Source organism: Copadichromis virginalis, linkage group LG15, assembly GCF_057382275.1.
Source record: "Copadichromis virginalis isolate Kocher_CV1m ecotype Utaka linkage group LG15, C_Virginalis_male_GT1.1, whole genome shotgun sequence".
Taxonomy (NCBI): Eukaryota; Metazoa; Chordata; class Actinopteri; order Cichliformes; family Cichlidae; genus Copadichromis; species Copadichromis virginalis.
In genome coordinates this window covers 9,774,621-9,786,747 of record NC_140632.1, presented here as the reverse complement: position 1 = coordinate 9,786,747, position 12,127 = coordinate 9,774,621, and the positions used below count along the sequence as shown (strand labels likewise).

At 38.4% G+C, this 12,127-nt stretch overlaps 2 protein-coding genes across 7 annotated transcripts in view; both read left to right on the top strand.

Moving 5' to 3' along the window:
• Nucleotides 1-284: 284 nt before the first annotated feature.
• Nucleotides 285-2,967, top strand: LOC146691817 (adenosine 5'-monophosphoramidase HINT3-like). The gene is made up of 5 exons (XM_085431804.1): nucleotides 285-734; nucleotides 859-976; nucleotides 1,999-2,068; nucleotides 2,186-2,312; nucleotides 2,662-2,967. Exons 1-5 carry the CDS (start codon nucleotides 648-650, stop codon nucleotides 2,707-2,709), a joined length of 450 nt encoding a protein of 149 aa, XP_085287930.1. The 5' UTR covers nucleotides 285-647; the 3' UTR covers nucleotides 2,710-2,967.
• Nucleotides 2,968-6,599: 3,632 nt separating this feature from the next.
• ppp1r13bb (protein phosphatase 1, regulatory subunit 13Bb) overlaps nucleotides 6,600-12,127 on the top strand; it is a 31,837-nt gene continuing 26,309 nt past the window's right edge. For 4 of the 6 annotated variants that reach the window (XM_085431787.1, XM_085431789.1, XM_085431788.1 and 1 more), the window contains exons 1-2: nucleotides 6,600-6,975; nucleotides 7,215-7,386. In XM_085431787.1, the coding sequence (XP_085287913.1) occupies nucleotides 7,378-7,386 (9 nt within the window). In that variant the 5' untranslated portion in view covers nucleotides 6,600-6,975; nucleotides 7,215-7,377. Of the gene's footprint in view, nucleotides 6,976-7,214; nucleotides 7,387-8,248; nucleotides 10,265-12,127 lie in introns of those variants that run through there. The other 2 variants (XM_085431791.1, XM_085431792.1) reach the window with 2 other exon arrangements.

The following is a 12,127-nucleotide window of genomic DNA, read 5'->3' as shown; positions in this document are numbered from 1 at the left end:
GACTAATATAGCTGCAATACTCAGTGTTATTCTCCCATCTATAGACATGCGCTTAGCTTCTTTAAAAACTTTAAAAACGTAGCGACACGGATTTTAATTGGCGAGTAATCTGTTGCTATGGTGACAGAAGGGCAAACGTTAGACATCCTCTACTCCTTTAAAGTCAAGCGTATCATATTTGATACATGAATTTTTGTGAGTTTTTGAGACTTCTACATCATCAGCGTGACTTTTTTTTACCCTCAAAAAAATGATAGAAATTGCATGACACATTATTAATGACTAAAGTGCAAAAGTATGGCCTATGTAGCAAATGTGATACAAATTAAAACTCATATATGCAGATTAAAATTTGATATATTTTTATAGATTTTGTCTAAAAGTTCAACCAACTTTCCATTATCAAAAAATTAATCTCTGACTTGGGGTTCAGACTGAACCTGTTCAGCTCTCGTAAATAAAATAAATAAAATAAAATATATATTTATTATTTTATTTTTTTCCTAAGACAAATAATTTGACGGTGCACTCTGGGCTCGACTAGCTCTGTCTTCGGGCGATTGTCCTGCCTTTGTCTCTGGGCACACCCAGGAATTATATTACAGCATTTACTGCGCTCTATATAAAAGACGCTTTAAAACTCACGAATGGGGACGCTGGAGGCTTCTGGGATTGATGACTGTAAATTCTGTGAAATAGTAAACAACAAAACTGACACAGAGATCCTGCTGAGCGTGAGTAAAACAACAACAACATTCATTCATGTTTAAGGAGAAAAAAAAGTTAGCCACTGGAAATTCCTGTCTCTCTCTCTCTCTCTGTGTGTGTGTGTGTGTGTGTGTGTGTGTGTGTGTACAGGACGATGAGCTGGTTTGCTTTCGTGATATGAAGCCTGGAGCCACCCATCACTACCTGGTTATTCCCAGGATGCATATCAGCAACTGTAAAACCCTTAAGATGGACAACATACCTCTAGGTGAGGAAACATGAACTTAATCAGTCTGTTTGTTTGCTTGTTTGTTTGTTTGTTTGTTTTTCCTGGTAGCAACTTCTGCTGACAAGACTTGGTCAATGGGAAAATATGAGTCGGTAGTTATGATTGATTACACAAAAGCACCCCACCCTTTAAAGCAACATGTTTCCAAGCAACTGATTATTTATATAGCACCAAATCACAATAGTTGCTTCAAGCGGCTTCATATTGTAAGGTCATACATAGCATGTAGATGACCCCCTATGAGCAAGCACTTGGTGACAGTGGAAAGGAAAAACTCCCTTTCAACAGAAGGAACATTGCACAGGGAGGAGCAGCCATCTGGTTAATCAGTACAAACTATTTTAATAATAGTTTATAGTAAATTCAGGTTAATGAGTAAATTGTTTTGTTGAGTCACCAGTATGACCTCAGTGAGCTTAGCTTTGTAGTTTGTGTCTGTAAAGACAGATTTAAAAGCGCCACCATGACCATGAAATGATTAATTGTGTCTTCAGAAATCAGCTGCACACCCATGATACAAATTTCCTGTTCCGCTACGCGCCAAATGAGCTCTACTGGACTGAGATCTGGTGACTGTTCACAAACCAAGCCATTCTCCTCTGACCTCTGTCATCAACAAGCCATTTTCACCCAGAGAACTGCTACTCGCTGGATATTTTCACATTTTCAGACCTCTGTAAACTCTAATGATGGTTTTATGGGAAAAAAAAAAATCCCAGTAGCTCAGTTTTTGAAATGCCTACAACAGCCCGTTTGATAGCAGCAACCATGCCACATTCAATGTCACGTCAGTCACCTTTCTCCCTCATTCTAACGTTCTGTTTGAACCATGTCTACATACACTGAGGTGCTGCTATGTGATTGGCTGATTCGATATTTGTGTTAATGTTCAGGTGTGCTTAATAAAGTGGCTAGGGAGTATATGTACATATGTGTAAAACTGTCTTGCATAATCTTGACTTTCTGATCGCACATCGCCGATAAGTTTTATTTGTTGACAGTGGAGCGGATGGAACAAATGGGAAGAAGTATACTGGAGAAGAACAAAGTCTGCAGCCTCGATGACGTCAGGTAAAACAATCCCTGTGATGAGCTGCGACTCTTTATCACTTAGAATTTTATTATGCTTTCAAATTAAACAGGTTTTTTTTCATGTTGTAATATCTTTTTGTTAATTTTATTTTGTAGGCTGGGGTTTCATCTCCCTCCATTCTCGTCAGTTCCCCACCTCCACCTCCACGCTCTAGCTCCAGCCAGTAAGATGAACTTGAAGTCTCAGCTTCGCTACGGGCAGCAGTCTTACTGGTTTATTACAGTAAGTCAGGGCTGGATTGAGCCAAGGAAAATAATTCAATTGGGACTGTTTATTTTTAATATCACTAGACAGACATATGGCATGGTAACATTTGTTTCTCATTTGTTATCACGGTCTATGCTTTAAAGGAATTCAATAAAAATCAGATCAGAGATTATTGCAGATTATCACTGACGCCATTCTCTGATGTCAAAATGAGAAACAAGCCACATCTTCTCTCCCATGTTAGGTCTTTTATGTGTGTTGTGTACACCTTTAAGTGCTACCTTCTTTTAAAGTGAAGAGCTTTTAAAATGAGTGAATTTACTACATGTGAATACTCTTAACCCTCAGTTTTGCTCTGTTGCAGGTAGACAAAGTGCTTTCACAGCTGAAGACTCATGGCAAAGTGAAATGAACAGATGCAGGTGTAGCAACCTTGTTTGCTGCTTACAGGTTATTTAATTAGCGTCCACCGCACTGAGTGCACTTTGCATGACTTCTCCAGCCTGTTTGGCATTCTGGTGCTAATACGTTTGAATATTTTCCTCCATGCCGCATGCTGACTTGGTTGTGGAGAAGAGTTCTTTGTATTAATTTTTTTTACTTCTGTTTTCTTTTTTTATAAATGGTATAGAATTCATGAATATTAATAAAAAAAATCTTGAAAGGCTTCAAATAATGGAGATGATTTCTGTTTTAAAGGTTGCTCTTCCAAATCTCTCCTATTACAAACATAGGTACAACACATGCAGCCCTTCAGTATCCTATACTGTAACTGCTCAACTTTCCATTAGTGCTTTCACGATCATGTTAATTAGCAGAATATGAAGGGTTTGTTGGTTAGTTCCTCTTCAAATCTGTAAACTTGACCACTCAGTAACACATCTGTGTCTTTCACTGAAAAGAATTCAGTGAACTAACTCTTTAGTCACAGTAGAAAGCCAGTTATTGATTGGCATGCTGGGATCTTTTTTGGAAGAGCCCAGCATGCCAATATAAATGCTTTCATGAGTGTTGGATTTTAGCAATGCTAACTGCATGACTCCAGCAATGTGGTTGGACAAGCCAGAAACACTGTACCTAGGAGGCATCTAGGAGACGTTCTAGCAGGTTGCCTGATTCACCTCAAGTGACTCCTTTTGATGTGGAGAGGACATTATCCCCAGAGAGTAATCCTCATGACTATTTATCTGTTTCATTTGTGGTGCACATCACAAAGTTTTTGTCACAGATCAAAATGCAGGGTTAAATAAACCTGCATCAGGCTGTATGCCAAGTCCAAAAAACAGGAAGCACAGGGAAAGATGTGTAGATTTTATGACAAAGACTCAGGGAAAGGACAGGACTATTTATGCACATAGGATTAATAAAGGAACTGGAAACAGCTGGGGGAAAAATACACAGGTGCAAACTAGGCAGGAAGTAAAACTCAAAGCAGGAACAGACGACAACTTTCATATTAAAACAGGAAAATAGCAAATAACTAAATACGGAAACAAACAAAAAACTCAGTGAACGGATAAGCAGAAAGGAACGATAAGCATCTAACAACACAAAAAGCATTACAAGAATTATCTAAGCAACACAAGAATCCAAACTGGAAAATGAATGCAAACAGTTTCAGTTTAGCTACTATTTTGTTTATCAATACATTATATCTCTAACTCAAAAATATCATTCATTAATAGAATAAGTCAGAACGCACAGTGGGTCAGACTTTTTCTAACCGGATCAGTTCTTTCTCTGAGCCACTTGATGTCAGTAATGCAATAGGAACTCTCACAATGGCAGATTACATGGAGGGTCCACGTGCATCAACAGGCCTCATATGGTGACTCGCAGCCTGTTTTTTTTTACTTATTTAAAATGATAAAGTAGGAACCATCAAAAAGTGTTAGCATGACATCATTTGCCAAGGGCTCCATTCCTGTAAACTGGTGAGTCACTTCAGTCCATGCATTTTCAAAACTGTTCACACAGGACACTGACATGACTCCAAGGCAAATATTCAGCAGTAAGAGTCAAAACTATCTCCTGGTGAGGAGGAACAGGAGCACTTGCAGAATTCAGAGCTCTGCAACACTCCCTTGTATGTCTTTCGCATCTCCAAACTTTTATCTGCTATGAGTCATTTTTACTGTGTATTATTGTGTATCGTCATCATTGTTTCTCACATACATTTCTCATGTGTTTCTTGGTTTATATTATGATAGTGTTGGCACATCTGTCTGAATACATGTAGGGACCGTAACTTTCCATCTAAGGACTGATGTAAGAGGAGACATGATGTAAGGAGTATTGGGTTCCTGAGCTCAACTACCTTATTGTGCTGGCTATTGAATATGTTATATGATTCAACAGTGATGTAGTTTGAGAAAGATATTATGTAACACATGCTTCATAGAATTTGTTCCTCTTTGAAAATATTGATACTGTGATACACAGAGATATGCATTTACGTATGCATTTACAGCTAGGGGCATGATTTATGATGTCATGAAGACCTTGAATAGATTTCCTTGGTGTTTAGTTTCCTACATTTCTCACCAGCGACATATAAAGACAATACAAAACAATTTCATAAATAATATTTTAATGGCAATATGGAAACAGTTAGAGCCATAAGTTTTTGGACAATTAAACTTTTTTGTGTGTGTGTGATTTTTGCCACCGCTACAGTTAATTTTAAATCACTCAGGATGTGAGTGAAGTACAGACTCTGAGCTTTAATTAAAGGGGTTTTACAAAAACATTGTGTTAACTGTTTCGGAATTACAGCCTTTTTTATACATAGTCCCTCATTTTCAGAGGTTCAAAAGTAACCGGATACATTAACTTTATTTGAAATTGAACATTTTGTTAATCCTTTGCAGTTAGAGACTGCCTGAAGTCTGCCTGCATATCCACTGTGGTCATATACAGAGGCAAAATTACAAAAAAATGTATCAGTTTAAATATACTTATGGATCTAACTGTATTCAAATTACCATTAAAATGTTATATATGGAAATGTGTATATGTTTTATGTGTCTCTACTGAGAAATACAGGAAAGTAAAAAAAGAAACTCTATTTAAGGTCTTCAGGCCATCTTAAATTTACTATAACAATAAAGAAAGCGCCCGAAACTACAACATCATGTCAGAGTCAGGAAGGGACTCTCATGCATCATTCATACCAAATGACATAATTTCTCAGACCAAATGCTTTTGTTTTTATGTGAATTACCAAAAAAAAAAAAAAAAGAAACCTACAACAACACAACTTCCTGGTGTGTTAAAATCCTTTAAATATACTGGTATAGTGCTGTGAAAAAAAAATCGATCCCTTCCTCGTTTCTTTCTTTGCTTTTCTTCTCTTTTTTTCTTTTCTTTGCTTTTTTTCTGCATATTTTTTCCATGTTTTGATGCGTGCTCAATCATCCAGGTAAGAAAATCCCTCAAAAATTATTCTATTCATCTGGACATTGCGTTTTCAGTGGAAAAAACATTTTGTCGCTCATCCGAGTGACTTCTTCCGTATTTGTGGGATTTCAGTCATTATGCAAATGTACTGTTTATAAGGTTGGGTAAACCTGCAGTCACCTGAGACTGAAGAAGTCATAAGGCCAGACATTCTCCTTCAGAATTTTCTGCTAGAGAGCACAATTCATGGTTCCATCAATTACTACAAGTTGTCCAGATCCTGAAGCAGCAAAAACCTTCACACTACCACCACCACGTTTGTCTTTTGGTATGATGTTCTTTTTATGCTTTCAATCTGGTTCCCAAACATGTATAAATTGTTTTGTACCCAGTCCCAGGCTGATGATGTCAATTAAGACTTCGATTTTCATTCTTTATTTTCTTTAGATTGTGGCATGATGTGTTTTTGATATCTTTTAGCCTACTTCACTTTGTCAGGTTCACTTAAACATGTTTAGTGATTTGGCGGTAATTGGGTTAGTGAAACTGAACTCAGTGTTCCAGAGCAAATGGTTAATCACAGTTAATTCCAAAGTTAGTTTAACAAGAGGGAACTACTTTTTCACATAGAGCCATATAAGTTTAGATAGATTTTTTCCCTTAATAAATGAAATCATCATTTAAAAACTTAATTTTGTATTTACTCGGGTTATGTTTGTCTAATTTAAATAAAAAAAAAACATATGTAATGATCTGAAACACATAAGTGTGGAAAATATGCAGAAATATGCAGAAAAGTAAGAATTCGGAAAGGACGCAAATACTTTTTCAAAGCACTGTATGCTTGCAGTTGACATGGCTGGTGGTGACGTCAGATTCCTGACTTTCTACGTTGCCCCTCCTACCGTCAACAACTGGATTCCAGCTATGTGTATTTTCGTGAACTAGCACTGCTAACCTGCTTGTGATGATTCGCTGCCTACGTAGAAAAAACGAACTAAACCTTTATTTTTGTTCCTTTGAAAAAAAAACCCCACCCTCTCTGTCGACAGCTCGTGCCGATGTTCGGCCAATGCAAGCTAAAGGGCCGACGAGAGCGGAGACATCGACGTGCATACCATCCTCTAGCCATCTCTGATTCCAGCTAACACAGCTACCACCTTACCGGGGGAGATAACGCTAGCTGGCTGGCTGACAGCTGGTTGGGTTAGCTGCGTGCCTTTCACTGTAGCAGAACTGAGATTTTTTTCGCAGAAACAATGACTCGTCTCTGACATTGGTGAGTATATTTGCAGACACTGCGTAGTAATATCATGTAATTGCCTTTTCGTTTGCCTCGGCGTTGCTTTGCGAGCTAGCTTGTTTGTAGCAGCAGCCGCTGCACAGAGCCACGCCTGGGCAATTTAAGTTGATACCTGCGGCTGGTGACATTACATATTATTTTTGTAGTATGAGTCAGATGTCTTAAAGTGTTTGGCTTTGTAGTACTTCAAGTAATTAGCTGTTTTTGGTCTACAGTGAGGACTGAGGCCCATTTGGTTGTAACATTGGAGTTAATCGGAGCCCATAACTAGCAAGGTGGATCTTTGCTGACTCTCCGTTGGTGCCATAGAAGATAAGCGAGGAAGTCAAAAGTCAGCTTGCCGATGCCCGCTGATTGTGATCCCGCAGAGTTGCCAATATGATGCCGGTAAGTGCACATGTAGCGTAACATTTAGCATTTAGGGGACTTAATGAACATGTAAGAGTGGGTCTTTTCCTAAATATGTTATTATAAAAACAGAAATATGGTTCACTAACCGTCCATACACACACGTTTCAAGTTCTAACCGACTGATATGAGTTTGTTTGCTTTTCCCACTGCTGCTTAGATAATCTCAAGGCAGATCAGCTCCTAGTCATAAAAGTCTTTTCTTTTTTTAAATGATCTACTATGGCTTTTATGATTTCACAGCAGTTTTTTCGTGAGAATAAAAGAGTGACGCAAACCTTATAAAGGATCCTAAATTATAAACACAATGTGATCAGTTTTTGAATTCTATCAGAATGTGACACATCTTATCAAGTGTTAGCAGGTAGATTTATAACGCTGTGTGTCTCAATAGGGCAGGTCAGATTAGTATGATTGACTATCTCTGTGATAATCGTACTGTAATTCATTCGTGTTACAAAAAATGCTCTTACACAATGGATGATGTATTTAAAGCTGTGGGTATAGTAGGTGTGCTAAGCCAACAAATATTTTCATTCTATTGTTTTTTTTTTTTTTTTTTGTGTGTGTGTGTGTGTGTTTGTTTGTTTTTTACCTTGGTGTTATTGTTCAAGAAGCTCTGTGTTGCAAGGAAAAGAATACCTGACTGGCAACCCTATTGGAGTAGCGCATTGTTGGGACCTCTTTTGTTGTCTTTAGTGCTGAGAAGGCAGCGACTGTGGGAATCGAGAGCGGAACATGAACTCGTGCAAGGGATAAATTTACAGTCAGTTCAGTGAGATCTTGTCATTTAAAAAAAAAAAAGGGGGGGGGGGGGGGGGCGGGGTGATTCACTCTTGGTATTATGTCTTTCCAAACGACTATTGGTTTGAAGTTGGCTGTAAATTTGTATAGTTCTTGATCACCATTCCAGAGACGCTTGTACATTTCCAGAAGTACCAAGTATAACAGAAGCAAGTCCATATTTGCGGCAGTTCTCAGGTTCAGTTACTACCATTGCCTCGGTGGACAGCTGTACCCTGTGGCACCAACAGGCTATCAGAGTCAGAGAGCCAGTCGAGCAGAGAGGCAGCGAGCCGCTTGGTTCTCGCGTGAATCCAGCAGCCAATGAGACGTTGGCAGATCTAGGTCTGTGTGGCTGCGTCGACTAATGCTCTGTTGTTAAGGGGAACTTTTGAGCCGAGTAGATTGTCAAGTGGCATTAATCTCAGGCGGTGGAACCAGGCAGAGCCTGACTTACAGGAAAAAGTAAACAATGCATATTATTGCTGCATTCACATTTTTGTAGATATACTTGTTTGAAATAATAAAACAATTATCATTAAAAAGTAAAAATATCAAGTTTAATTGGGTATGACTATATCAAAATTGATTTATTTAACAAGTTCCCTCCGTTTGGGACTGATAGATCTATTTTATTCATTTAAAAAAATACACTTTAAAAACGACTCTAAGTAAAAGGAAAATAATAATAATATTAGTGTGCATTATCACAGTTTCAAATAAAATTTAACAGTGAAGGCTTTTGCACTTCGTAAGTATTAGACATGTAAGAGCCATCTACATAAGTCTGTAAAAGCAAAGCCAGATAAAATTTGTTAAACCAACATGAAACACTGGGTGAGTGCTGAAGTCCGACTAAAGGAACGTTAAAAAAAAAAAAAAAAAAATCTTGATAATTTTGTAGTTTGCAGGAATCACGGTTACTCAGATGTTTCAGTTTGTTTCACATCATTTGTCTCGTCTTTCCTCCGCACGGTTGACGAGTGGTTTTTGGCAAGTTTGGGCAGCATGAGATGGACTATTAGTCCAGAATGTCAGAGACAACTTTGACAGCCTCCTTGGGTTTAGCTGTGATTAAGCTGTGTGTTTGTGTCTGACCAGATTACCATACAGACTCATGACCAATACTTATCATAGTGTGTTGTTTACCACACATTTGGGCTTCTGCTGGGTTACAGTTACTTGTGTTTTTGGTTACAGCTGGAGTATGTAAGTAGTATTGTATTCCAGTGTCTTACATTTATGATATTTAAGGATTGTTTGAATGGTTCAAGTTTATAGACAAAAAACAGTAATGTGCTTAAACTTTTTTCCCTCCACTCAGGGCCCATCTTTAAGAATAAGTAAGTAACTGGATTTATGTGAGGAAATGTTTGATGTGTGCTGGAGATCAGGGCACTAAATGATGCCTTTTCCCTCTCAGAAGTTAAATGATCTCCAGATGGTGCCCACTGTAGCATAATGCATTGACTCCTTTGAGTCATGCACAGCCCAGTATAAGCATAATCTCTTTCTTGGCTCTGCATGATGGTGTTGACCTGCCTGCCAGTCACAGCTGTGGCCAAACTATTCTCATTAGCAGGGAGTTGTTGGTGCTGCAGCCACAGGCACATCCCAGGGACACTTTTCCAGTAAAATTACTACCCATCACTTTCCTCCATCCATACCCACCACCCTGTGACACTCTCTTGTTCCCTTGCTCTCTCCTTCTTTCGCTGGCTGTTTGTTTCACACAAGCTCTCTCTCTCTTCCCCCCTCCCTGCTCGAACTGCACATGCAGCTTGTGTTTTTTTCCTCTCAAGTCTCCTCTGCAGCACTTTTCTAATGCACGCGTCACTGTCGGGTTTAGAGGTCTGCTCGGGATGGCATAACATCTAAGTCTCGTGCCCGCAAAAGCGGCAGTGCCACAATGAAGAGATTTGTGACTATAGTGTTACGTGGCCTCGTTAGCCTTTCCAAGGAGAACCCCATCTGGGCAAAGGAACATCACCGGCCACCAAAGAGGGAGATCAAGAGGAAACGGAGGGCGGCCAAGAGAGCCAAGAGTATGGGCAGACGCAACTTAGTGAGGGTGGTTCGTATCCCCAGTGATCACTCAGCTGGATCAGAGTTTCTGTTTTGTTTTGGATATATCTAGTAGTTTCTAGATTTCTGTGTAGTTTAGTCTGCAGGTGCTGTGATTAGTTTAAATTTTCACCTCATATTGTCTGATTGATTAATTATGTGTTTTTAATCTTTAAAGGCTTGTTTTGGTATGCTGCCAAGGATATTCAGAATGCAGGCTTGTGGTGTTGTCATTTTAAAAAAAAGAACTGCAGATTTTGATGGATCTTATAGTATTTTTCTCCTTTTAGTTTAATCTATAAGGGATATTAGAAGCTGTTGTATAACAAATACAAATAAGAATGCCTTAGTCTTCTTTATATTCAAGCTGTTGTTCTTTCTAGCAGCCTAGTAGCCTCAATATTTTATTTTTTTTTTTTTTTACTGTATTGTGTTGTATGTCATTATGCAGCTTGTAGCACCCCCTGCCACACTTTTAGAAAAGATTTTCTTTCTTTCTGCCATCCATCCATCTTAACCACTTACCCATTTGAGGTTTCATTCAGATCATTCAGATTTAATTTCTTTCCCCCAGTAACGTTGTTGCATATGCAGTCCCAAAAAGGTCATCCATTAGCTCATATTAACACTGTAAGAAACAGCGCAGAGCCACAAAGGGATTTCCTGGTGTCTCAGCATTAGTTCTATGTTTTTACCATCCTTGTCTGAAAATGCAGGTTGTTGATTCTCATAGTCACTGAGTGGATCTCTAGGACAAGAGATCATATCGTTTAATTTTGGCTGCTGCAGAAAATGTCAGTGAATCATGCAGTTGCATCATTACAAAGGATGAGTCACTTTGTCTTGGAGAAACTCCTGGAGTAATTATCTGTAGGTAGGTTCAGTGACTAAAGCTAGATTATATATGACAATAGTGCTTGCTGGCAATTATTGTGAAATTGAAAATGCACCATGAAGCCATGTGTACACAAAGTATGTACACGGAACATTTCATCTTATACTTATTTGTAATTCAGCAAAGTCAAAGCCAGTCAGCAAAATCAGTGTTGAAAAATTTGTGATCTCTTCACTTTTCCAGTGATGTATTAGTTGTTTCACTTTAGAGGTTTTTTTTTTTCTTTTTCTACCTCTTTTTGACACTGAGGGCTTTAAATTGGCATTTTGAACCTTATTGCATGTAAATAAAAAGCCTTTTTGTCTAGAAGTCAGTCATAGCATAAACACTGAGCATGTTAGATGGCCCCATAACTGACAAGAAGAGATGGCTGCAGAATAAGGATGGAAATGTAAAAGCTTAACTTGCAGGGGCGAAATAAAAGACAGAGCGAGTGTCAAAAAATGTGTCGGAAATGAAAGAGAGGCGAATAGAGGTCCTCAGTGCATTATGGGAGGTCCCCTGTCAGCCTAGACCTCTAGCAATATAATTAAAATGTGGTTTAGTGCAACCTGAGCCAACCCCAGCCGTAATCATTTTAGTTTGTTTTTTTTTTTTAAATCAAGAATGAAAGATTAAAAAGGGCTGTTTAAAAAAAGAAATAAAGTGGGAGGTGGAATGTGATAACTGAAGACTCTGCCTCCCATTGTACTCTTGGAAACTCTAGGAGTTACAACTAAGCCATAGTGTAGGTTTTTCCTTTTTTTTTTTCTTTTTTTTTTCTTTATCACACTTCAAAAGTTTCTAGGCATAGGCTGTCCCTGTTTTGGTGTTTTTTAAAGCAGTGAAACATGTATAAAAATTGCCGAAGTGGGACGGCTTGGAAGCAAATGCTTTTCTTCTTTGTTTACTGAGAAAGAGTTGAAATTGAGTCTAGCATGCACCAAGCAATCCTTTCAAACACGTTTACGTCATTTTGAGCATCCCTGCAAAACATTC